The 23,808-nt window shown below is 39.4% G+C and overlaps 1 protein-coding gene across 1 annotated transcript in view; it reads left to right on the top strand.

The window, feature by feature from the left end:
* Nucleotides 1–20,248, top strand: part of LOC126353920 (GTP-binding protein Di-Ras1) — a 1,474,116-nt gene extending 1,453,868 nt beyond the window's left edge. The window contains exon 8 of the mRNA XM_050003161.1: nucleotides 402–20,248. Coding sequence (XP_049859118.1) covers nucleotides 402–783 — 382 coding nt within the window. The 3' untranslated portion in view covers nucleotides 784–20,248. The remainder of the gene's footprint in view (nucleotides 1–401) is intronic.
* Nucleotides 20,249–23,808: the final 3,560 nt, after the last annotated feature.

The following is a 23,808-nucleotide window of genomic DNA, read 5'->3' as shown; positions in this document are numbered from 1 at the left end:
TATTTCTTTACGTACTACACGAATATGTGATAAAAAATGAAGGTTCCTGTTTTAAAAAAAGCAGTTGATATCCGTTTGACCTGTGGCAGCGCCTTCTAGCGGCCCAACCATAGCGCCATCTGGTTTTCCCCTTCAACCTAGACGAGTTTCGTTCTTTGTAGTTTTTTTGTTTGATGCTTATTTCGTGAGATATTTGGCTCGGTCAGTATCAATGGACCACCCTGTATAGGCGTTGCCGACCGCAGCGCTGTGTTCTGCCTGTTTACATATCTCTGTCCTTGAATAGGCATACCTATACCTGTTTCTTTGGCGCTTCATCGTAATTTGTGAATTGAAAGGTAGCGTGTACTGTGGAGAGATAGTTTTAAAAAGGAAACTGTGGGACGCGGCGGCTGTTGCAGGGCCAAGGTGCTGGAGTGCTCGGCGCGGGACGACTACAACGTGCGCGACGTGTTCCGCACGCTGCTGACGCTGTCGCGCATCCTGCCGGTGAGCGGCGACGAGGTGACGAGCGGCCTGAAGCGGCGCTCCAGCGCCTACGTGAGCGCCAGCAAGGCGGCGCACCGGCGCGGCGGCAGCCCGGCCACCACGGCGCCGCCGCCCTGCGCCTCCAGCGCGGAGGCGGCGGGCCCGGCCAGCGGGGGGGCGGCGGGGGCGGCGTCCCTCGAGCCGGGGGGCGCGCGCGCCAAGCCGCGCAGCCGCAGCCTCATCCGGCGCTCCAGCCGCAAGGCCAAGCAGCAGATGCGCGACGCGCACGGCGCCGACGACTGTAACGTCTCTTAGGCGCACACTCTCTCTCGCGAAGGTGCCATTTCCACTTCTATGCGAATCTTCTGACGGCCGTGGCTGCCTGTACCCTCTGTAAAACTTGTACTGTCGCTCGAGCTGTGATCTCTTCCACAACTACTTGCTGTTTTCTTCGCTACAGCGAAGCCCTGCCCACCTCGGAGTCTTTGATCAACGTCCTACATCGAACAAGTGAACGAGTGATCAGGCCCTACTTATAAATCCTTCACGAAGGTCCCAAAAGTAATGGTGATGTTCACTCGTCGTCTGTGAACCCTATACAGTGCACTTGTCTCAGTGCAGACCTGGTAAAAATCCGTTGCTAGTGCCCTCAATTCGAGTCAGTGACGAGCTGACTTGCAGTAGACTGTCAATCGCCACATGTGTTCCTGTGGACGTCCGTTCATCAAATCCTTACATACTTACTACGGAGATTAATTAAGCTACTCATTCGTTATTTACTTTTATTTTGTTTGTAAATTTTTGCGACACAATCACACGAACATTTCAAATGCTACAATCGGTTTCGACCAGCCAGTATTTATCTCCAGACTCTCAATAGATAAAAAGAGGACACAAAGAATCATCCATAAAATCTGTCGAGTAACTGTGGCTGAAATGACGAGAGAAAAATAGAATTTCAATTAAAATCGCAACAGCGTAACTTACTTCTTTCTTTTGTATTGAACAATTTCCTTTCCAGCGGTTCCATAGCTTTCGTGACGACATTTTATTTTAAGCACAAGTTTTTTTGCCGTAATTATTTATTTACTGGTAGTGAGTAAGTTACACAACGATCTTGCTTCCCCGTTTTGCCATTATCAAGTGCACCTGTGAACATGGTTTAATAGGCATATCAGTGTTCCTTACGTCTGTGTTAGTGTATGTCGATATCACACCCTATCTTACGTCTTTGCTGGTATGACGTGGTGCACATGTGGGTTGTCTTGCCCTTATGGCATGATCACGTTATTTATATATTTTCTTTTTATTTGCGTGATATTGTGCACTTATTTTTGACGACTATTTTGTCAGCTTTGGCTTAGCTTGGCTGTATGTTTACAATGGAATTTCTATTTCCAGGAAAATCAGTATTTTGTTTAATTTTTCAGATATAGTATTTTTGTGTTAATACGTAAATGATAAGTGTTGTATTGGTTTGTCTGTATCGCGATGATTTATCCTTGTTTTTAATGTCTCAAATTCTCGAGGTATTTTTTATATTTCAAATCTGTTGTATGTTGAGGATGTTTTCTGGGTATATTTCTATACGAGTGTAAATTTCTATTTCCTATTATATCATCTTCACAGATACATTTGATAATGGCAAAACACCGAAACGAGCTCATCGTGTAAGTTGTATCACTACGAGTACATAAATAAATAGGGCAGCAAAATTAAAATACGTAGTTTTACTTCTTTCTTTTCCTATTTCTTTCTTTCGTGTAGTTTCTCAATCTCTGCCTGTGTTGTTTCCATCTTTCTTCTGTCCATATTGTGTCTAAATTTTTCTTTGTTTTGTCCTGGAAGCCCTTGAAATTTTTTATTTTTGCTCTGAAATTTTTTTCTTATTTCCTATTTGTTGCTCCGCTACTTCCATTGCTCACAGGTTGCTTTAACTTCTCTGATCTACGTTATTGATGTTTTGAGTTTCTGTCAAAAAAGTTACAAATTCTTTTTGTTATTCAATTCTCACCTAGCCTTTTTAGGCGTCCATAGGTCTACTCTTCCTCTCTGTGTCCAATATCCCTCCTCTTCTTTCACAAACTTCGTTGTTCCTTCTTAGTTTCCATTTCCCATTGTCATATTTCGGTCCCGACATTTTTCTGACTGTTTTGATCTCCTCCTTTTCTATTTTACGTAACTAGGCTGTATTTATCGAGATGCATTCTGAAGAATAAAGGCGTTCCGGTCAAATGGCAGTGTTGTAGTACCGACGTTTTGCATCTATGCATAAGGATTCCTTGTTACTCAAGTTTTTGTTAGTTCAGAACCCACTTCCTTTTTCCTTATTCTCCCTTCTTTGTCAAAAGCATTAGTTCGCATTATTTCACCTAGATATTTGATTTTTTTAGCCTTTTTATCCTTCCATAATCAGCGATTTTATTCTTCTTCATCATTGGATGGTATATGGTTTCTACAATGATTTTTTGCATCTTTTTTTATCTACTGGCAGTGTGAAGATAATCACTGGCTGGTCGAAACTTGAGTGCATTGTAAAAAAAACACAGGTCATGGTTGTGGTTTGTCGTGTCTGTTATACTGAACATCTATCCTAGACATTGTTCAACACGGAAACTAAAATTCTTATCTAAGCTCAGATATGCTGAGGCCCGTGCACCTAGCACAGGCTACCAAGCCATATTCGAAGTCGGTTGACTCAGGACATGGCTGCTTCACTACACACCTGCCTCTTAACAAACTGTTCAGATATCGCGTTTATACTAGCGCCATACGCCGCAGGTAACCGCAACTTTCGGGCGTCGTACATGGCAAGTCACCAAATTGGACAATCCTTCCCGTCATTTTTGGACACTCGGATTACTTGAGCTACCTTTTCCGCTTCCAGACGATACCGTGAAGATCACGATGACTTTTACGACGAGGTCTTATGCCTACTATCCCTACACGATATTTGCGATGGGTGCATACAGCTAGTCTACATTTACCAACCATGGTTTCGTGAGGACAATATCGCCTGTTTTGCAAATATTACCATATAACCTCCCCGAGCACCTCTGTCACACTTCCACGTGGGCTATATACTTCAACAGTAAAATACATTGTACAATAAAATGTATGGCAGCAGTTAATTAACCTGCGGCATAATCTTTGTCAGTACACAGAATTCACTCCTCACAGAAGGATAAACTATAGCGACACAATAAAAATTTGTTTTGAGCTAACGCATTTTTTTCGTCTTTTTAGGAAGGCATGTTTCGCTGAAGTTACCACATGGTCAGCGGTTTTTTTTTCCTTCTTCCTGTTGAATAACAGGGAAGTTACTGCTTACTATCTGTACACACAGAAATTTCAATTTTTGAGGAAAGTATTCACAGATATGGAAACAGACAATTGTTTTTTATGTGTGCCTTTTTATGATGTGCTGCAGTTTTTGCGTTTTTCCCTATTTTACTTCACACCTGTCTCTCGTTCATAGTTTGTCATCTGCAGTCATAGAGAACTTAGTGTAGAATATTATCCACTTGTGATACTTTTCTTCAAAACTGAAATTTCTGTAGGCGCAGACAGTGAAGAGCGATTTTACTGTTTTTTAATAGAAGGAAAATAAAAATTCCACTACTGATGGCGAAATTTCAGCGGAAAATGTCTGAGTAAAAAGAAGAAAAATGTATATGCTCAAGGCGGAACCTGTCTTAAAATACATTTATTTATAAAAAAAATTATGGACACAAGAGTGAGATTCACCCTCAATATGAACACAGCAACGGATTTTACAGTTAACTGTATACTGAATATTACTACTGACGGTAGTAACACAGAAAACATTTTATTTCATTTGACCCCACAGTGAGAATGTTGCCGTACATTTCATGATGCCTGACGATGGTCAGATAATAGCAACAGATAGTTAATAAAGATTTGTTTCTATCAGAAGTTCTTGACAGTCCTGAAATTAGACTTTGTTCCTCTATCGACCTCTTACGATTTGAGCATAGCGCATTTGAACTCCTTGCAGCGTTATCGCACTTGCTTCAGAAGACTAAACACTGCAGCAATACTCTAGAGTGAGTCGTTATTACCGTTTTCTGTTTCTCCAACATATGCGGTGTACTTTTCCAAAATACTCCTAGCGGATTTAAGGCTTAGATCCTCCTTCCTCATTACCTTTTTCAATTAGTCGTTCCTTTCGATATTACTTTTCGTTATTATCCTTTAGGAATTCCAACGTTGACACGACCCAGAAATTTCCAAATAAACTCATAAACTCCACTTTACTCATGCACTGTTCCTAACAATAGGAGAAGAACCGGAGTTTGACGTTTCGTGAGAAACGCCTGTAATGGATAGAAATAACACACAAAATTAAGAAAAGTTTTTCTGTTTCATTTTGTCAGTTCCTTTTTGAAATAGTATATGCACACTTTGGGGTGTATTTCTACGTGGTAATTACCAGTTTTCACATAAACCCGTATGTAAATGTAGAATGGCTGGAATGTATCCCTGTGATTGTTAATGCACTGTTCTTTTACGAGATTTTAGTGATGACGCTGATACGTTGTTTACACAAAAATGTCAACCGATCACATGTCTAGCGTCACACCTGGCTTTTAAATTGGACAACTAGAGCACTTATTATTTTGTGCTACCGTATATATTGGCCCGTTTATATTAATATTTAATAACGACACCAGAGCGCTCCTCCACTCGTTCGTTTGGGTTGTATTTCCAGCTACAGATACGGCTTTTGCCCCACAAAAATGTAAAAAGTAGCAAACGTCACAATTAGGAGACAAAATGCAACTTTAAGAGACAATATTTGAGTAAATTAGAAGTGCATATATATAGAACACCACTTACATTTTTTTTCAAATTGGAGTTGGTTAAACTTCATGAGTATGAATATCATTTCAGTTTGGTTTTAGGAACCTGCTACCAATTTTCATTTTGTTTTACGTTTTATTAATTCAAAACTTAATTAGGTGATATGTCTTACAAATTCATTTTCAGCTGATTGTACATCCGATTTTTGCAGTGAATTGCCATTTACTATCTTATTGACCTTGTGGACTAATGACAGAGTAACCACCCCGACTTTATCCGTAAGTCAGACGTACAATCAAATGAAAGCAATCGATTCGTCACAAAAAACTAGCTATGTTTCGAATAAATAGAGTGAACTCATTGCCTAAAATCAAAACTAGAAACAGTGGAAGAAATGACTTAAACCCATTTAAGGCCGAAAAATTTCAGTCTACTACCATACATTTATTCATATCGTTGCTCCGCGTAAACGATTACTATTACTATAATTGTTTTCAAAAGACGAAAAAATGTTATTGGTATTAAAAATATAATATGGGCCTTGGAGGTGGAAGAAATCATAACGTTCTGTGACTCCAATAAATTCGAATTGTCACATATTGCCACATATACAAAGCTCAATGGAGTGCACAAAAGAAAAGAGGCAGCAATAAGGCCATAAAATTTTCCGAGAAGTGGAAATGGCTTCTTTAAGTCCATAATTAAACGAGCTGCTCATCTTCTTATTCATTTTTACAGAGGATCTTGAATCTTATCAGAACACGGCAGACTCAAGGGCTATTTTCGTCACAGAACTTGCATGTCCAGTGGTAATTTCTCACCTTCTCTGTTGTGGGATCAAATTTAACACTGTCACGAACTATTTAGGTTGATTATGTAGTCACAGAAATTTTAAGACCGTATTTAGCCGAAAGTATGGGCTAATAATTTCAGAATCACAGATTCAAAGCTCCATAATACCTTTTGTAAAGCACTTGCCAAGCAGTTTAATATTCTCAAACTTCCTAAATAACATGGAAATTTATTGCTTTCCCTTCCACATACTTCCCGTCTCTCCATCCACCTCATCACCCAACACCCCTAACCGATAACCCTGCCCAAGAAAAAAGTCACTCACCTGTTTCATATGCTTAACTGACTTGTGTGGCCACCTTCTTTTTTGAAACAGTTTGTTACTTCTTATATGAACGGCCATTCCACGAAGCTTTCTCGACTTTTTCAATCTTGTGATAAAGCCATTGACCACTATTGATTGACCACTATTGATGTCAGTGAATGGGAATAGTGGTAATTGTTGTACTTTTCTTATTGGACCACCATGTATGATGCTTATTGCTGTATTTGTCTAAATGTTTAAGAGCTAAAGTATGTGATAACAAGTAGTTAGAAGTATTTTCGACCAAAAGAGAGCACTGTGATTTTATTTTTTATTTTTTATCCATGTTACACTACCAAAGTTGACAGTTTAGTATGAAATTAACCTTTTTTATAGTTCTTAACGACACTGTCAGTCAGTAACACGATCATCTTTTTAATTATGACACATTAAGAAAGGTAATTTTTGGGTATATTATTTTCAGCTCATACGTTATTTGCACACCTCTCCCAGTTACTCTACTGTGTTTATGTTCAGAATGTTTCTCTGGTACCAAATCCTTGAGCAAAGACGCTTTGAAATTTCCCACAGGGGACATCCAGTAAATCACATGTTGGGTGCTTTATTTGTTGGTCATCGTTTTTTTATGAGGACGTCATATCTGAAGATATTTTGAGATAATTGTATGATTCCCTGAGCACTCCATCACGAGCTGAAATAGAATATGGCCTTTTGGCACTGCTTACAAAACAAAGATAGCCATCAATCATCAATACATTTATGATGAAAATGAGTAGCTTCTGTGGGAAATTACAAAGAGTTGCAGTTTATGGGCTCTGACTACTGTAAATATGCGGAGCCTTTAGTGTATTTCGGCACTGAAAAAGCATTCCTCGATGTACGATCATAATTTTTACATTGTTTATTGAGATGTTTCATAGCGCAGATACATAAGGAACCAATTTCGTAAATGAAGCTGAAAAAGAGTGTGCACATTTTGCTGTCAATATTTATGTAATCACATTAGCAACAGCATAAATGACTCAGTATTTTTGAAGTCGTTTCAGACATCTCTATATCATGTTTATATAGCATTAAGAATGTAGGCGGACAGAAAGACTAGGTTAGCTATGTTTAATATTGAAATGAGTATTTTGTAAGTTTTTAACCTGAGGTATGGGTGTTTGTTACAGAGAATTAGATTGGGCTCCTAACGGGACAAAATAATTTGTCATCCGTCCAGCCCAAGTTGTTAAGCAAGTTGTTATCACTCGGCAGGTTTTTCTATCACAAGGATCTCCGAATCAATTTGTAATATGAATTTCACACATTTACGGATCTTTTCACAATTATTCTCCATCTGTTGTTTCCTCAGTACGTAATCCTATTGTCGAGTTAACAAAGATTTATACAAAATGAATCTTAGTGTCAAGTTCTGTCTTCTATGATCCATTGAACGTATAAATGCCGCAGGCGTTAATTCAAGCGTGTGATTAACTTCATCTGTCACGTTAAAGCATAGCACCTGTAATTTTTCCGCCACGAGGAAATTACACTTTAACTTATACTCATATCAACACCGTAAGTTTACAAAATTTAGATGCTGAAATGTGAATTAGCACAAGCTTTCAGAGTCAGCACTTGGCCTGGACGTTTTATAAGGCTGACCTCGCCTTAGTGTACCGCTAGTAAACAGTGTTATATTCCCTTTCTGTATATACTTCAGGCTGGTTTCTTTGGTCCAGAACGAAGATCTTCTTTGCGTGAACTGAACCGCGCCTAGAGTCTTCGGTAAGTGTGTATCCCTCTGACCACCAAACCAGTTATGACCCTTAGTGACTACCTGGAAACTTAGACATCCGAAGGAAATCACGGTTGCCCATGTACTTTGCAAGTAGAAGCAGTAATCTAGGTGAATTCGTGGGGCATGCAGGCAGCAGACTCACTACACATATCGCAATCACATGGAAAATTATGTAGGTGGGCCGTGCATGGCATTTGCTTCCACGTTATATCCTGGTAAACTGCATTAGTGTCCCTTAGTGGAAAGTGTATTTGTATTAGTTTAATCTGCTGTCCAAACAGTATATTTCAGTCACATAGACTAGCGTTTTGGTGTAAAGAATTATGAAAATTTGAGTAACTATAAATGTGTATTGTCACTTGTATAAGGACCCTGTTATCCTTTTGTATGTTTTTGTATCTTCAAAGAAGAAATGATAACATATTTGTAATGAAAGTAACAGACTTCGACTGATGTATTATCTGTGTGTATATGTGTATATACTATACATGTTCGTACCCTTTTCAAGGAATTATTCATTATATTCGGTGGATATCCACCTATAAAACATCTGTGTTAGAGTTATATGTACAATGTTGTATAATAGTATTCACTTTATTACAGACTCCTTTACAGACAGTCAAATGTCAGTATACCCTTAATGTTGCGTGAAATATCCCAAAACGGCTACTGCGGAAGGAGTTCATGTTCCATTCAACAAAGTAATACATGTATTTACTTTGCAATCTGCCTACTCTATAGCATGCGTTCACAGCAGTTGAAAGATAAAACGTGGATGCTCTTATATTTAATTCTGCTAATTGTGTAGCTGCTTATGTCCTTCAGTCCAGCTGGGGTTTGCTTCTGAAAGGAACATATATATTGAATGAGGCGCACTTATTTTATTTCCTTATATGAACATTCATCAAATTTGTTGAGCAAAGAAATACTGCACAGCAGTTGTATCCGATAACATATTTTCTAAAATTTTCTAAATACCCAAAAAGTGAAGCTGACTAATTTTTATGCATGTTGCTGTTTTAATAAACTCTATTACCGCGGGAGTGTTTGAAAGTGAGCCAAAATTTATTTTTGCATAGGACAGGGCTTGTAGGGTTCATTGTTAGCTTATCAGCCTAATTTATTGCTAATACAACTGTTAAACTGTCTAAATATACTGATTCGGTATTACAAATACTCCATCATGCAACAAATTTCTAATATTGAGTTTGATATCACTTGGCATTTTTGACCCAGATCAGCTGTAGGAGTACAAAACTCCTCTTACACCCAATAGGCTGTACCGCCATTACAGTTATTTTCCTTCTATTCTGGGAACTCAGTCAACAATGTTTCACGAAATGCGGACAGCCTCCCGCTTCGCTAGTGTAATGCGACTGTTTTCCGCTTTCTTGTTGTTTGTTCCTGTAGTCTTACTATAGCACAACACGTCCTGTCACGACGATCTTCTCTCAGTTGTTCTCGTGTAGCATTTCGTAATGTTACCGATCCACAGAAAATGATAAGTTTAACGATTAGGTGTCCTGTGTAGTATATCCCTCATAATAAAGTCCGAACCATGTCTATTTATTTGAGGTTCAATTACGCGGTACAGTTAGTGCATAATGTTACAAGTCCAAAATATAATTTGTCATTGTCTGCAATATCGCTGTTCGCTTTGCACTCCCACTTGTTAATTGACAACACCACGATATGCTGAGTGGTAAGTAACTCGATAAACACTTTTACAATGTCCTAAGCCTCTGGGTAATTGCTAGCACCTTTGCTTCCATGGCCCTATCATCTTCATGTTGTTATGTAGACCAGTGTTCAGGAAACTGTTGCAACTGAGGAAACTTTTGTCGTTTGACAGAGTCGAGTTCATAAAACTACCAGAAGTACATCCGCAAGACAGAATAATACGTGCGAAAGGGTAAAATGATGAGGATGGCAGTGGACGTGCATTCTCATTCTAAGATCCCGTGTGACAGTATGAAGCCAAAACCAAACTGAGCTTATTACCGTCGTGGAAGCTATAAAACAGCCCACTTATTAAGTAATATAACATCATTCTGTCTGACTCGAAATTTGCTGTAATCTTATATAAAAACTTGAGGATGAGGTACTCAAACCGTCCGTTAGCCTATTTGATGGTGTCCAGAATGTGCGGCTGATTAGGCATAACACTTTACTTGGGGAAAAGCAAATATCGAATTACCAGCTAGTGTCATAGGTGACGGTCTTGCGAAGAAAACTGTTTACGATGGCAAGAAAGGAACACAGACTAGTACCGCCGGGTGATGGCATACACAACACAAGGCATCTCGTTAGAAAAGAGAGGGACAAAGGATGGACAGCCTCGAAGGCAACAACGTGCCTTCTTACTGACTTCAACATGCGACAACGCTGTGACTAGATTTACTGAAAACTGTATGTGACATTTTTTATCGTTATAACCATAGTTACATGTCCTTTGCTTTTCGTTTTAACAAGAGTACTCCCCATTCACCCGTACCTCGATCTTGTGAAAGAGCGTTGGTGATCAAGCCGTTTAGCGCCCAGCAGTTTTAAATCAATCCATCCATCCATCGCAGCATGATAACACTAGCAAGGCCATGTTACTAAGGGCTGCACTGCTGACGTCCTGTCACGGTCGATTCGTACAGCACCGCCACCGCCATCGCATCAACATCGTACCATTAACTCTGAGTGCGTCTGGTGAAGACGAGGACCTGGACGACATTTTCTTCGGATGTATAAACCGGAAGAGTTTGTCAACATAATTACTAAGAAACATTGGCTGCCTGCAACCTTAGTTACCAACCTCTGTCCCTATACTGTTATCGTCGAAACACATTTTAATGTATACAATTTCTTTTTCGCAACAAACGTTACTCTTTTAGGGACACTCGTCAAATGCAAAGCAGTTATTTTTATGTCCTTCGTGATTTTAATTGTATGGACAATAGGCTACAGTCTAAGGCATGTTTCTGAGGTAACGTTAAGTTTCGCAATGCTGAGGACATGGAGAGAGGCTGTAAACACGGAGACGGAACATTAGGCACCGAAACATGGCTTAGTTGGAGGCTCAACCTTCATATCACTTACGATCACCGACGATGTTAATACAGGCCTTGAACTGCTGTATTGACTGACTTTAATTTTGGAATCTGATTATCTCTTCTGCTCTATTTTTCTACAGATTTTTAAACTAATGTAATTAAATATTTGTCTATTATCAATCATCTTTTTTTTTCTTCATGTCTACTTTGTATATTTGTATTAGACATTGTGATAACCAGAAGAGCTTCTTTGAAGAACCTATTTGGTTCATTATACCGAATTACTGCGATCTATTCAACCTATGTAAAAGGACTGTAGACCGCACAAGCGTCTCTCAGGTCAATTGCCAATCGTGGGTGGCAGTGACGAAGTATCCACTGGCTCGTACTCGACCTACTAGAGGCTATTCAAACCTGCTACACGAGTGTCATCCCCCGCACAGTTTCTCCTAATGGTTCCCTGTATACAACTCGCCTACAGTAATCCATTTCAGTTATTCTGAGATCTCCTTTATTGTGCTTCAATACTAAATTATTTTCGTTTAACTGGTTAACGTTCGCAACGGAGACAGATTTTTATCGTGGTCAGGTTAGTTAGTAGAAAAATGTATTTGACAACAATTTAAAACATGTACGTACATCACATATGAACAAAAGAGAAATGCAATTTCTGTTAATAATACTCCAGTTATCCGCAGTGTCGATAATTGCTTGGCATCTCCGAGGGTTGCTCGAAACCAAGTTTTTCGCTTATTCACGTGGGACAGATTGCCAAATGCGTCGAATTTGCTTTGACCGTTTTTTCAAAGTGAATTTTGTTTGTGCTTGACGCAATGTTAACAATGGGTTTCCCGAAGAAAGGTTAAAATGATTTTCTTCAGTTTTGGATTCACTTTACCGATCGAGCCACCTTCTTCAAAGTCATCCACGTTTTTAACCAATTCATACCGTGTTATCTACTTTTGTACAACCGACTTTGATTTTCCCATATATTTAGACACTGCGGCATGATTCATTTTCGGACCTTCGGGGTGGCTACAGAGAAATACGGCCTCAAAACTCGACGCGTACGCTCCACTCATGTCTCTTCTTGTGTATCTCATTCAAGAATTCAAAGTAAACTATTGCTTTATAGACACCGCATGAAGGACAAAGGTTCCCTCCACCAGGGGTGTGAAAGAACTAAAGCGATAACTTTTACGATCTGTGTGCTATGCCCACAACGCGCTTGCGTAACAGACTGTATGTATTTGTTCTGCGATATCTTTTTCCTATAGATGTTTTATGAGCACGGTTGCTGTGCTCACTCACCTGCTACTGTAGCAGCTCCCTGCCACGATTACTACACGCTGCCCTGTCCTATTCCGACACATAAGCGGCGGATTCTTATCGACTGTCGTGTCGACCACGGGGTTCACCCGATTGCGGGTACACGGTATCTGGCAGCTCAGGGCCTTGTCTGCACACGTGTACGACCGATTCGATATGAAGCAAACATAACGATAGCAAACTCGTCACCTAACAAGCCAACAGGCTCACGAATAGCCAACACTGCATTCCTAACAAAGTTTGCGTGAAGTCTGCAGCCGAAGCGAGGTCACTGATTTTAGCCGCCGGCGGTATACTCTTCACAGAGTCCACTGGGCCATACCTGGTATTGTTGGTACCTACCAAACGAATTGTTACAGCGGTAGTTATTTGTAGTGGTAAGAGCAATTTGACACGAAGTCAATCCGCTTCCTATCCGAAATAGTAAATAGATTTGACGGTTATGGGTTTTCGATAACACAGGAACCGTAGCAGCATCGAAATCTGGTGTAATCATTATCAAAAAAGACATATTTCAACGAGTGTATAAGTTTCTTTATAGTATGCGCTATTTTCTTTTAGTATGAAATCGTAAAACAGAAATATACATAGGTGCAGTAATAGGGGCTCAGCATTGACCACGAACCATACGTAGTGTAAAATATGTGCTGTAGGTTTAACACGAATGGAAAGCTTGATAGTAGATAAATCTACCACGTTTTCAACAGCGTTTCTACTTCGTCAATGTACATTTGGTAATCACAGATTCATCTTGAGAGTTTCAGTTCTTTACAGCAACTGGAGTCTTGATGATGATGATACTGTGATTTCGAAACGTACGTTGGCGAAGTAGAACGCTGTCAAAATCGCAAAATATTTAGCTTATTATCATGTTTTCCAAGTTATCACATATTTTACATTATGTAGGTTGGTGGTCAACGCTGAACTCTTTGTAACGTTACCTACGTTTGATATTTCTGTGGGATGATTACGTACTAAACGAAAATAGCGCATACTAGTAAGAGTCTTGTACAGTGGATGAAATATGTCTATTCTGATAATGAGTACCCCAGACTTCCATCCTGTACTTAGAGGTGAGATTACAGTCCCTGTATTATCGAAGACACGTTATCCTGAAATATGTTTGCTACATCGTCTAGGAACTAGTGTGGAATCGGATCAAATTGCTCCTAGTGCTAATTACCGCAGTATTATCAAATTTTCCAGTCATTTCAGTGTTTTGATTTTGCCGAGAACAGCCAGTATGGCAACAATGAAAGATCTAAAACGTGATTTTAAAGAGAATAGAACGACAATACTCTAAACAAATTATTACTTTAGGTAGGTTTTTCTTTCTGTACCGCACGTGGTACCAACAGAATACTCTATTTGCACTGACGTCAGTTCTGGCTGTGGGTTACTAGCTCTGCAGTATTCTGAGCATTTCCAGAGTAAAACAAACGACAAACCACTACACAAAGACAGTGCATCGCTTCCAAGTATTACCAGTCAGAGATGTTAGGAGATGAAAAGGAGGGAGGGGAACGTTATGCTGCTCGTTGCTCACCGATTTTGCACGAGGTATATAGCTTTAGCCCATTCTGAATATCCTGAGCTAGCATATTCCCCTCTCATACGACATTACGTCGTTGTTTCTCCAACTGCAACAGCGCAGGCCTCGTTAAAGCGCTATAAATTTAAAACGTATCTACGTCTGGAGTAATAAATGAAAAAATAACTGACATACACGTAATTCGATAACCATTGATATGGTTATCTAGTTGGTAGTTACGTGTTCCTTCAGCCTTCATTGGCAATAAAGGACATCAGAAAGTAGAAAAAATTCTAATTACTTCTGGTCGATCAAAGAATGGAACATGAACACCCACAGTAGCACACTAGTGTGTTCGAGAAGCTCTTTCTTAGCTGTAAGTAACAGTCCTTTGGCAGTAGAGAAATTCGTCTCCCACTTGCATTATTTGTCCGCTACATGTTACTAGAGTGAAAAAATCGTCCATGAGGATACAGAAGAGGGACAAGCACCTTAATTTTGTTAACTGTGTTATGCAGTGTTATACCGACTTGCTCGTTAGTCGCTCTTTAGTAGTCTACGTCCCAACCTGAGAGCAAAATAAACTTCAAGCGCCGTCCTCTCGAAATTACTGTGTCCTGTGGAGCGGGACAGAAATGCTTCACTCGACTCTCGGATGAAACCCTGAATATAAATAAGATAATCAGAAAGCACATCTTTCATTAAGTACGAAGTATGTATTCCAAATAACACGCACATTTTCTCTACTCTCGGATGAAACACTGAGTATAAATAAGAAAATCAGAAAGCACATCTTTCATTAGGCACGAATTATGTGCTGCAAATAACATGTACATTTGTTTGATGCTGTTGTTATAGTAATGTACTTCCTTAGACACACAGAACACGGCAACGCATGCACGCACAAATGCAAGCTCTCATATTTGTATAAATAATGTTAAGAGGCACTAGGAAACTACAGAAAATTTTGCTCTAGCCTAGAGTAGTAGGGTAGACAAGGGATTCCGGTTTCGCAAACTCATAATGGTCATATTATTTGTTTTCTTTACTGTCGTAGCCTCATATGATTATTAATGAACATCTGATGAGAAACTGATTATCGCTATTTATAAATTTCTACGATGCATATAATAAACATAAGTAAACAGCTTATGTGGACGCGTATTTAGCTGCAGTGGGTGCATTGACGATGGACGGGAGAGAGGGTGGAAAAGGGGGGGGGGGGGGGGTGCGGGGGACCCAGACAGATATCGCACTGATGTCAAATTGACGTCTACACCCACAGATGGTAGAATGCTACATAAACTGTTAAATATGACTTCGTTGTACTCAACTATTGTAGTTATCGTGCTGAAATTTGTTACATTTTCAGTGCTTTTATGGCTAACACTGGTTTGACAGATTGCTTGGGGAGTGTTATAGCTGCTGAATATAATGAACAATAGCGAACTGATCCGCACCCTTCTACCTATCACTGGTGCAAATATCAAGACACCGACAGCCGCTGAAAACACTCCCGTCGTGCCCCGGCACTCATCACTCCAGAAACCCACACTGAGTTCGTTACGTTCGATATATGTGGATACATACGTCATATACCAAACCATATGCGCTGTATTGCAGGATAGATTGTAGATGATGAACAAAAAAACCCGAAACGCGTCATAAATACAATGTACAAGTTTGAATTTGTGACCTGCAGCTGCTAAGTACACTCCGTTATTTACTGACATTAAATGAGTATTTATTAACCTACTTCGCTAACTGACTGTTTGTATACAGAAAATATCGGGTGAACCTATCTAGAATAACTTTGTAGATTTGTAATCTATCAGAAACAGATTTACTATAACAAGCAGTTACATCTAAAAATGTTGTGCATCTACATGTGTATTAGGAAACTCACCTTACGACGTATGGAAGAGGATATTCCGAGTCCCACTTATAAACTCTATGAGTTCTCATAGTATAAGCATGGAAAATCTACCACAGTTCATTTATAATACAGGGCAAACTGCACCAACCTTGAAACTTGCTCGGAACTAAAATCTGAACCACCAAATTGACGCTACTTACGTTTGCCCTGAAACATTACGACTCAATCCTTTTGTGGTAAATAGGTGTCAGACTTGCGTCATATTTCAAATTGGGAAAATTTCTGTTGTACCAGTCGAGAAAAGGAGAAATATTAAGGTTGCCTCAGTTACCGGTCAGATAAATGGCGGACCATTCCCAACCTGGAGCGAGCCTTCCCATTTGACGCCACTTAGGCAGGTTGCTTGTCACTTTCGCTGCTTCTTTATTCAAGCAGTTTCTCATTTAGCCGCTAGAGTGAGTATACTGTGTTCCACACCTTTCCACCACAAAAATTTCTGACGTGGTTTACTGGGAATCGAAGCCGGAACTCCAAGTCACTCGCCAATAAAGCAGACCGTTCTCCCACGGAGAGTTCTCTGCAATTTACTTTAAATTACCATAATGAAAACTAAACAATATTCATACACCATCATCTGTAAAACAAATCGGTCAGTATATCAAGTATTAATATTGCAGGTTAAGTACGGAATACATCAAGGATCAACAATAATACCTTCCCTCATTTCGAAAACACTTGATGAAAAGACTATTTTTTTGTATTCTAGTGTAACAGAGGAAAAGATTCACTCAATATGATTCGCTGTTTAACAAGTATTCACTTTTCTGCTGTACATGGAATCATATCATTAAGATATTAGTATAACGCACAATTCAAGTTGTATTGAGTAACCTTCCCCAAAAACCAGTTCAGACCAGTGGCCATCATCAAATTTTGGTGCTATACCCGAATGTGAAGTATCGCTTTAAAGTGCACTTCGCCTATTTCTATCTAGATTTTGTGTCTTCAATTGACACTATTGGATGTCGCAGATAGATCTGTAATCTTGCAATCACGATCCTAGTTATGTGTGAAACCACATGTCTCTAACCCGCCATCCAAATGACTGCTTTTTTACTGTCATCTCATTATAGCCTCCTGCAAACAGCGCTGGTGTAACAACAAAACCTCTCCATTCGTTGCAATGTTTTTCCATGGAGACACAAGTGGGAGCGTAACTTTAAATTTTTACCCATTTTCAGTAGTGATTGATATTTGAATGCCGAAAACCAGGACTGACTCTGATAATCACAATTGTTTCAGTCTCACAGACCCCGTTTCCGCGATATCTGCGCTTATCTCTTCTCCTGCAGTGAACCAGCGTTACTTCAGTAGTAGCTTCATGTGAGGAAATGTGTAAGGCAAATGTGAGTAGAATATCACGGATTATCCTTGTCTCTACCTGTTTACTCTGTTGGCGAAAATATATAGAATTTTCGCCACACATTTCTCAAACAAAGTCACTGATCGCTCAAGTCATACTTGTTATATAAACACTCACTTTACATAAACTGTGATTTCCAGACAGGCTAAAAACGATAGAAAAATAACCATTCATATTAGAACTCTGCAAATTTCTCTAATCACATCCTTCCTTGCATAGTGTACCGTTATCCTAAACGTCTCTTTTTATCTCGAGTATGTATCAGCTTAGTGGGAATACAATGCAAAGTATTAAAGTGCTTTTTTTAGTTTAGTATGTATTCGTCATCTAACAGGTTCCTATGTAACAGATAACTAACATAAAGTTGAATTTGGCATCAGAAAATGTAAAATAGCGGTTTTGACATAACAGACACTTCAAAAAATTCACAGCTAAGAAGAATTTTGTAAGGTAAGCTTTAGGTGTTGCTATTGCTTTTTGCAGACGTGTCTGATAAACAGAGATTAACAGTTTCGTTAACGTAAGCCATAAATCTACAAAGAAGACCAATCAACATTACAGAATTTTGTCAGCAATTCCTGCGCCCTAGAAGTAGCCTGCAGGGTGGTAAATAGGTTTGGTGCTCCAGTATTGCTTCAGCAGGGGCTCTGCTCGTTTCCACGATCACTCAAGCAACTATCTATTTCTTACAAGAATGCAAACAATACATTGGCAATATCCGCGCAGCTACGGACGATTACTCCTTCTGCCAGTCATTTTACTTCAAAGAAGCGGCAAGCAGTAGCACCTCTTCAAAAAGACGCTTCTTGCTAATAACAAAGCCCACCTCCATGCAGTTTTACCTTCTCACACGCCAAAGTTTACCTCTTCTTTAGCTTTGTTGGACAGTACGTCCAACACATCAGCTTTCCTCCGCTATACTTCCGTCAATGTAAATCAATGTAAATACAAGTGTTTACTTCAGTAGTATTGCTCTTGACTGAAGTTTACTTCAGTGTGAACGTTCTAATTTATATGAGCTTTCAGTCACATTTTTAGTGTTTGCTGTTAGCACGGTAAATGTGAACTGTGTCCGTGTCATAAGTTGCACTGTTACGTCTCATGTACCAAAAAATGCTGAGAAACACTTTCATTTCAGCAACTTTAAATCTTCACAATAGTCTCAATCGGTGGTCGTTGATGACATCAGCGGAGCTCTAGATCCTAACGACAGAAAATTACAAAGGAAAGACTAACATATTGCAATGCTTCGAAAACGTTTGTGGATTGTAACAGAATCTGAAGCACTGTCCTCCTTAATATCACTCACACACCCAAAATCCATGACGACAATGTAATATTCAGATAATAATTCCACAACTATAACTTCATTCATTACAGTAACTTAGTGACCAATAGAAGTCGCATTCAGCCCAAGAAACTTTTTTGTTTCCGCACAATACCTTTTGAACCTTGTGAATTCACCTTCCTGCCATGTTTATGATGGAAAAAATGAGTCTACGTTTATTTCTGACTGCAATTTACTGCAAATATTTATAGCGCCCTTTTCGTGTTTGGCTACTACAGACATGTATATCACGCCTAATAACAAATATACATGGTAAAATAAATGGTTACGAACCGACTTAGAGGTATGTTGTAGCTGAAATTGACCACGTCCTAAAATAATTGCGTAGGAATATGAAAGCATTTTTGCTATCGAATAGAGCTTTTATTTATCAATAAACTGATATCCTAAACTTGTATATAAGTAACAAAAACGAAATGGTTCCAGAAAGTTTGCTTCACTCCTAATTCACAAAAGCTAAGGAATGTAAACGCCTAAGCGCATTTATAGAAACTACAAATTTTATAACTGTTGATGACTTTAAATGAATGCGAGGTTCTAGTATTTCCCGAGCTGACAGAATCATTTGAAATTAGATTCCGTATTAGTCAAAAGAAGAATTATACATTTGTATATAAGTTTTGGAAACACAAGAAGAGCGGAGTGGAAATATCCACTGCTCGTGGCAGCCAGTTCTAACGCACATAATATGCAGTTGCAAGTGGGAGATGAAGTGTCAAACTTACAATGAATGTTTATTTTTTACGAGTGTAAATAATCCCTGTTGCTTATGTAATATTCCTTTGTATGTTGCTGTAACATTAGTTATTAGTATTATTGTGAATAAGATGTATACGTAGATCAAGAAACGCAAGTTAAGAATTTTGACGGGTAATATGTACATAATTTTTGTATGTGTATACATGTTCCAATCCCTCTGTGTAATTCCGCAGCGAGATATCTACAAAACTGTTATAATTCCTTATTGTTGTTTCTATCGCTGTTGTTGTCTAGCTTAGCTATTTCTGAAACTTACTCTGTATTAATCGTCTTATCTGTGTAATCTCATCCTCCAGAAACACTAATGCCAATGTGTGTCTACGTGTTTGTTAGATAACTTCCAACATAGAAATGTGCGTTTTAGATGCATGTGGCTTCTTAACTACTTTCCTATATTAAGCTGTTATTTATTTATTTATTGCAAAATATGGAGGAAATAAAATCTGTTCTTTTCTTTTCATTGCAGTAGTTCTTTCCACGTTTTATTATATGTTTCATTTCAGAACAGTAAAGTGTTAGGAAAAAGCAATTGCTATATATTACTAGCTTTCTCTGATTTTTTTACTCATTTAACCTTTGTACTTTGATTGTGCCGAAATGACAATTTCATTGGTTATCTGGGGCACCATGGCTTCAGTTGCAATGTGTATTTGAAATTCAAATGTTGCGAATCGAATCCTTAAAGCGGAAACCTGAAAACTGTTGATTCATGTATCCATATTAATAACAAATAAATTTTATAAAATCACTGTCTTCATTCATCATTGTAGCCCACCCAGGCACCAGCTAATCGAACAGTTGTACTTTATTGGCAAGAAAATGACTGCAAATCACTATATATTAAGTTCACCAAGAAGCAACTCACAAGATTAGTTATGCAACATGACTACAACATTGGTTGCTCCAGTAGTTATATATTCTCGAACACAAACAGCGTAATTACAAACCACAGATATTGATATAGTAGCAGCACGATCTAACGTGTCGAATCAACTCACAAGATTAGTTATGCAACATATGACTACAACGTTGGTTGCTCCAGTAGTTATGTATTCTCGAATAAAACACCATAATTATAAACCACAGATATTGATATAGTAGCAGAACGATCTACCATGTCAAGACACTCCGTCTCGTTTTTGTTACCCACAAAGATAGCAGCGCCCCGAACGGCCAGCAAGCGACACTTCTGAAATGCGATATCGTACGAGTATGAATCTGTCAATTAAGACCAAACTTAAAGCAAACAATGCCACGATAGTGCCAGTGTTGTTGTATCGAACAGAAGCCCTAAGCACAACAAAGAAGGATGAAGAAAACTTGTTGGTCTTCGAAAGAGAAATTATCTGACAGATCTTTGGACCTGTCCAGGAGCGGAGCTCGTGGACACGTAGAGAAAACCATGAATAGTATGAGCTGATGAGGCAACCGAACATCGTTCAAAAACTGAAAGCGCGGAGAATAAGCTTGGCAGGCCACATTGCTAGGAGACCAGACACCTCTCGGGCAAAAGCCGTACTTACGGGAAGACTTGACGGTACCCATCCAGTCGCAAGACCCAGGAAGCGATGGGAGGAGGAGTTACAGGAAGATCTCTGCCCACCAGGAGTCCGTGACAGCTGTATCCAAAGTGCACAAGATCGCCGTCTATGGAGGAGCATTGGTAGGTCGGCGCGTGATCTGCACCTCGATCGCCGATTTGACGATGATGATGATGATAATGATGATGTCAAGTGTGAATACTATCATTTATACTGATATTTAATATAGTTTTTAAAACATGGAGCGTATGTAGTGCCATGAAATCGGCAATAACTAAATAATGCCGCCACATTTGTCATTCTTTACTTTCCTAAGGACGCTGGGAGCTAAGAGACCAGGACAGTTTATTTACTATTCTCTTATAACGTACAGATAGTTACTGAATGATGTCGTTTTCCTTTAATAACAAACAATTGCTACTAAACACCAGAAGACCTGACATTTTGAGTAAAGGCGTCATATATCCACTCAACAAAGCGGTATTACGTTCGCTACACTTTCAGCCAAATCCGTGAATGTGGAACATAGGAAACCTATAAGGAATATAATCCCAACATTACTTAACGTACCAAATAAGCCACCACGGCTGTGATGATAAATCGTGAAAGCAACAAAACTGTTTCCTAACACAGAAAAAAGCAGTTCTGCAATTGTCGCTAAATCTGAGCCGCAAATGGCAAGAATCTTCGCTTTTGAAGCAAAGGTAAGTACATTTACAAAAATATTAGTGTGTTAGAAAGTCGAGAGAAGTGTAAGAATGAGCGAATCATTACATTCCATACATTTTCTGATGACGTGTCGTGACTGCATGTGTTAGATTATGGAAGCAGTTAAATACGAGGGTGAGTCAAATGAAAACCTTAAATTTGCAATAACAAATCGAAATTTCGCGCCGTTATCCTGTAAGTTGGTAAGAGTGCTACAAACAGCGTGTAGAATGGCCTGTAGGTGGCAACATAGTGCAGATGCACACATACCGTCGCATTATCAGTATAAAGATGGCCACACCATTTACGACTTGCACCAGGAAAGAACAGTGTTCTGTTATTCGGTTTTTGAGTAGTGAAGGTGTGAAACCTATTGAAATTCATCGATGAATGAAGGTTTAGTATGGTGATGCATATTTGTCACAGCAGCAAGTCTACTAATGGAGTAGAAAGTTCGCAAATGATGTGACTTCAGTGGAAGATGCTCCTCGTCCAGGTCAGCCAAAACGAGTTGTGACCACACAGAACATTGCAGCATACCACATTGAGTATGATGTACTCCAGTGCCACAAAGTGTCTGCAAGGTTAGTGCCACAGCAGCTGACTCCTGAAATGAGAGAATGACGTGTTGATGCTTATGAAGAACTTCTTCGGCGCTTTGAACGAGAAGGTGATGGCTTCCTTGCAAGAATCGTTACTGGGGACGAAACCTGGGTTCACTTCCACCAGTCGGAAACGAAGAGAGCGAGCAAGGGATGGTGCCATTCCTCATCACCAAAATCAAAGTAGTTTCGAACAGAAGCATCAGCAGGGAAGGTTATGACGACTCTCTTTTGGGACGAAAAAGGCGTCATTTTGGAGCATTACATGCCTAGAGGGACCATTGTCACCAGTGCACCATACATAGATCAGCTAAAAAATCATCTGCGGCCTGCAATTAAATCAAGGCGACGTGGATTGCTGTCAGCAGGTGTTCTTTTGCAATATGAAAATGCAAGGCCCAACACTGCCCATACAACATTTGCTACAATCACAGACCTGCATTTTGAGTGTCTTCCTCATCCACCATACTCACCAGACCTTGCCCCAAGTGATTTCCATATGTTTATGACCACTCAAAGACGCAATGGGAGGAAAGAAGTTCCGTTATGATGAAGAGGTACGCCACGCGGTGCATGTGTGGTTGCGCGGACTACCAAAAGAATTTTTTTTCTAAAGGAATTTATGCATTTTGTAAGGGTTGGAGGACTTGCATTGAGCGTGGGAGAGATTAAGTTGAAAAGTAATACAGCTTTGTACCACTTCTGCACAATAAGCAATATTTTTAAAAAATATTTAAGGTTTTCGTTTGACTCACCCTCGTACTAAGCTGTTTCTACGAATGTCAGTCACTTCAGTTCGCACAGGAGTAAAAGTTTTAAACATGACATCCTTTCAGAAAGCACACAGGCTGTGTGATAGGTAATCGCGAAAACTGACGTTGATGAAAGTATACTATAACAGAAGTAAAAACGTTACAGATAACATAGTTCCGAAAAGGAGAGGCTTGCGAGATAATTTAGAACGTGTGGTTACTTGTCGCCAATGACTTCATTATGAAATTTTGCTGTGGTTAATACAAAAGTATTTGAAATTTAAATTTTCGATCAAGTTCCCATTCTACTTGGCTCAAATTTCACTCGTGGCCCGTGACTGGGCGATGTAGTAGATGTATCATGGTGCACCGGTGTGTTTTGCTGCTGATGTAAGATAACATTTAATGCTCTAAAGTGGCCCAAGTGTGAATATGCCGAGCGGAGTGAGTATCTTGACCTCCAAGGTCATCTAATACAAATCCTCTCGATTTTTCCTTGCAAGATCATGTCAAAAGTGCAGTGTATAACACTCCTGTTGATATGTCTGAAGACCTGGAGCAACGGATTTTACAGCCTTGTCAAGGTTTACAAGATAATCTGGGCGGGCGAAGGGCGAGGGGGGGGGGGGGGTCTGAAAGAATTCGCACTCATTGCAGAGACAAGTGTTGTATTGCATCCAAATCCAAAAGGAGACATGTAACAGCT

This window comes from Schistocerca gregaria, chromosome 3 (genome assembly GCF_023897955.1).
Source record: "Schistocerca gregaria isolate iqSchGreg1 chromosome 3, iqSchGreg1.2, whole genome shotgun sequence".
Classification (NCBI taxonomy): Eukaryota; Metazoa; Arthropoda; class Insecta; order Orthoptera; family Acrididae; genus Schistocerca; species Schistocerca gregaria.
The sequence above is the reverse complement of the archived record's forward strand: the minus strand, read 5'-3'. Positions and strand labels throughout refer to the sequence as shown.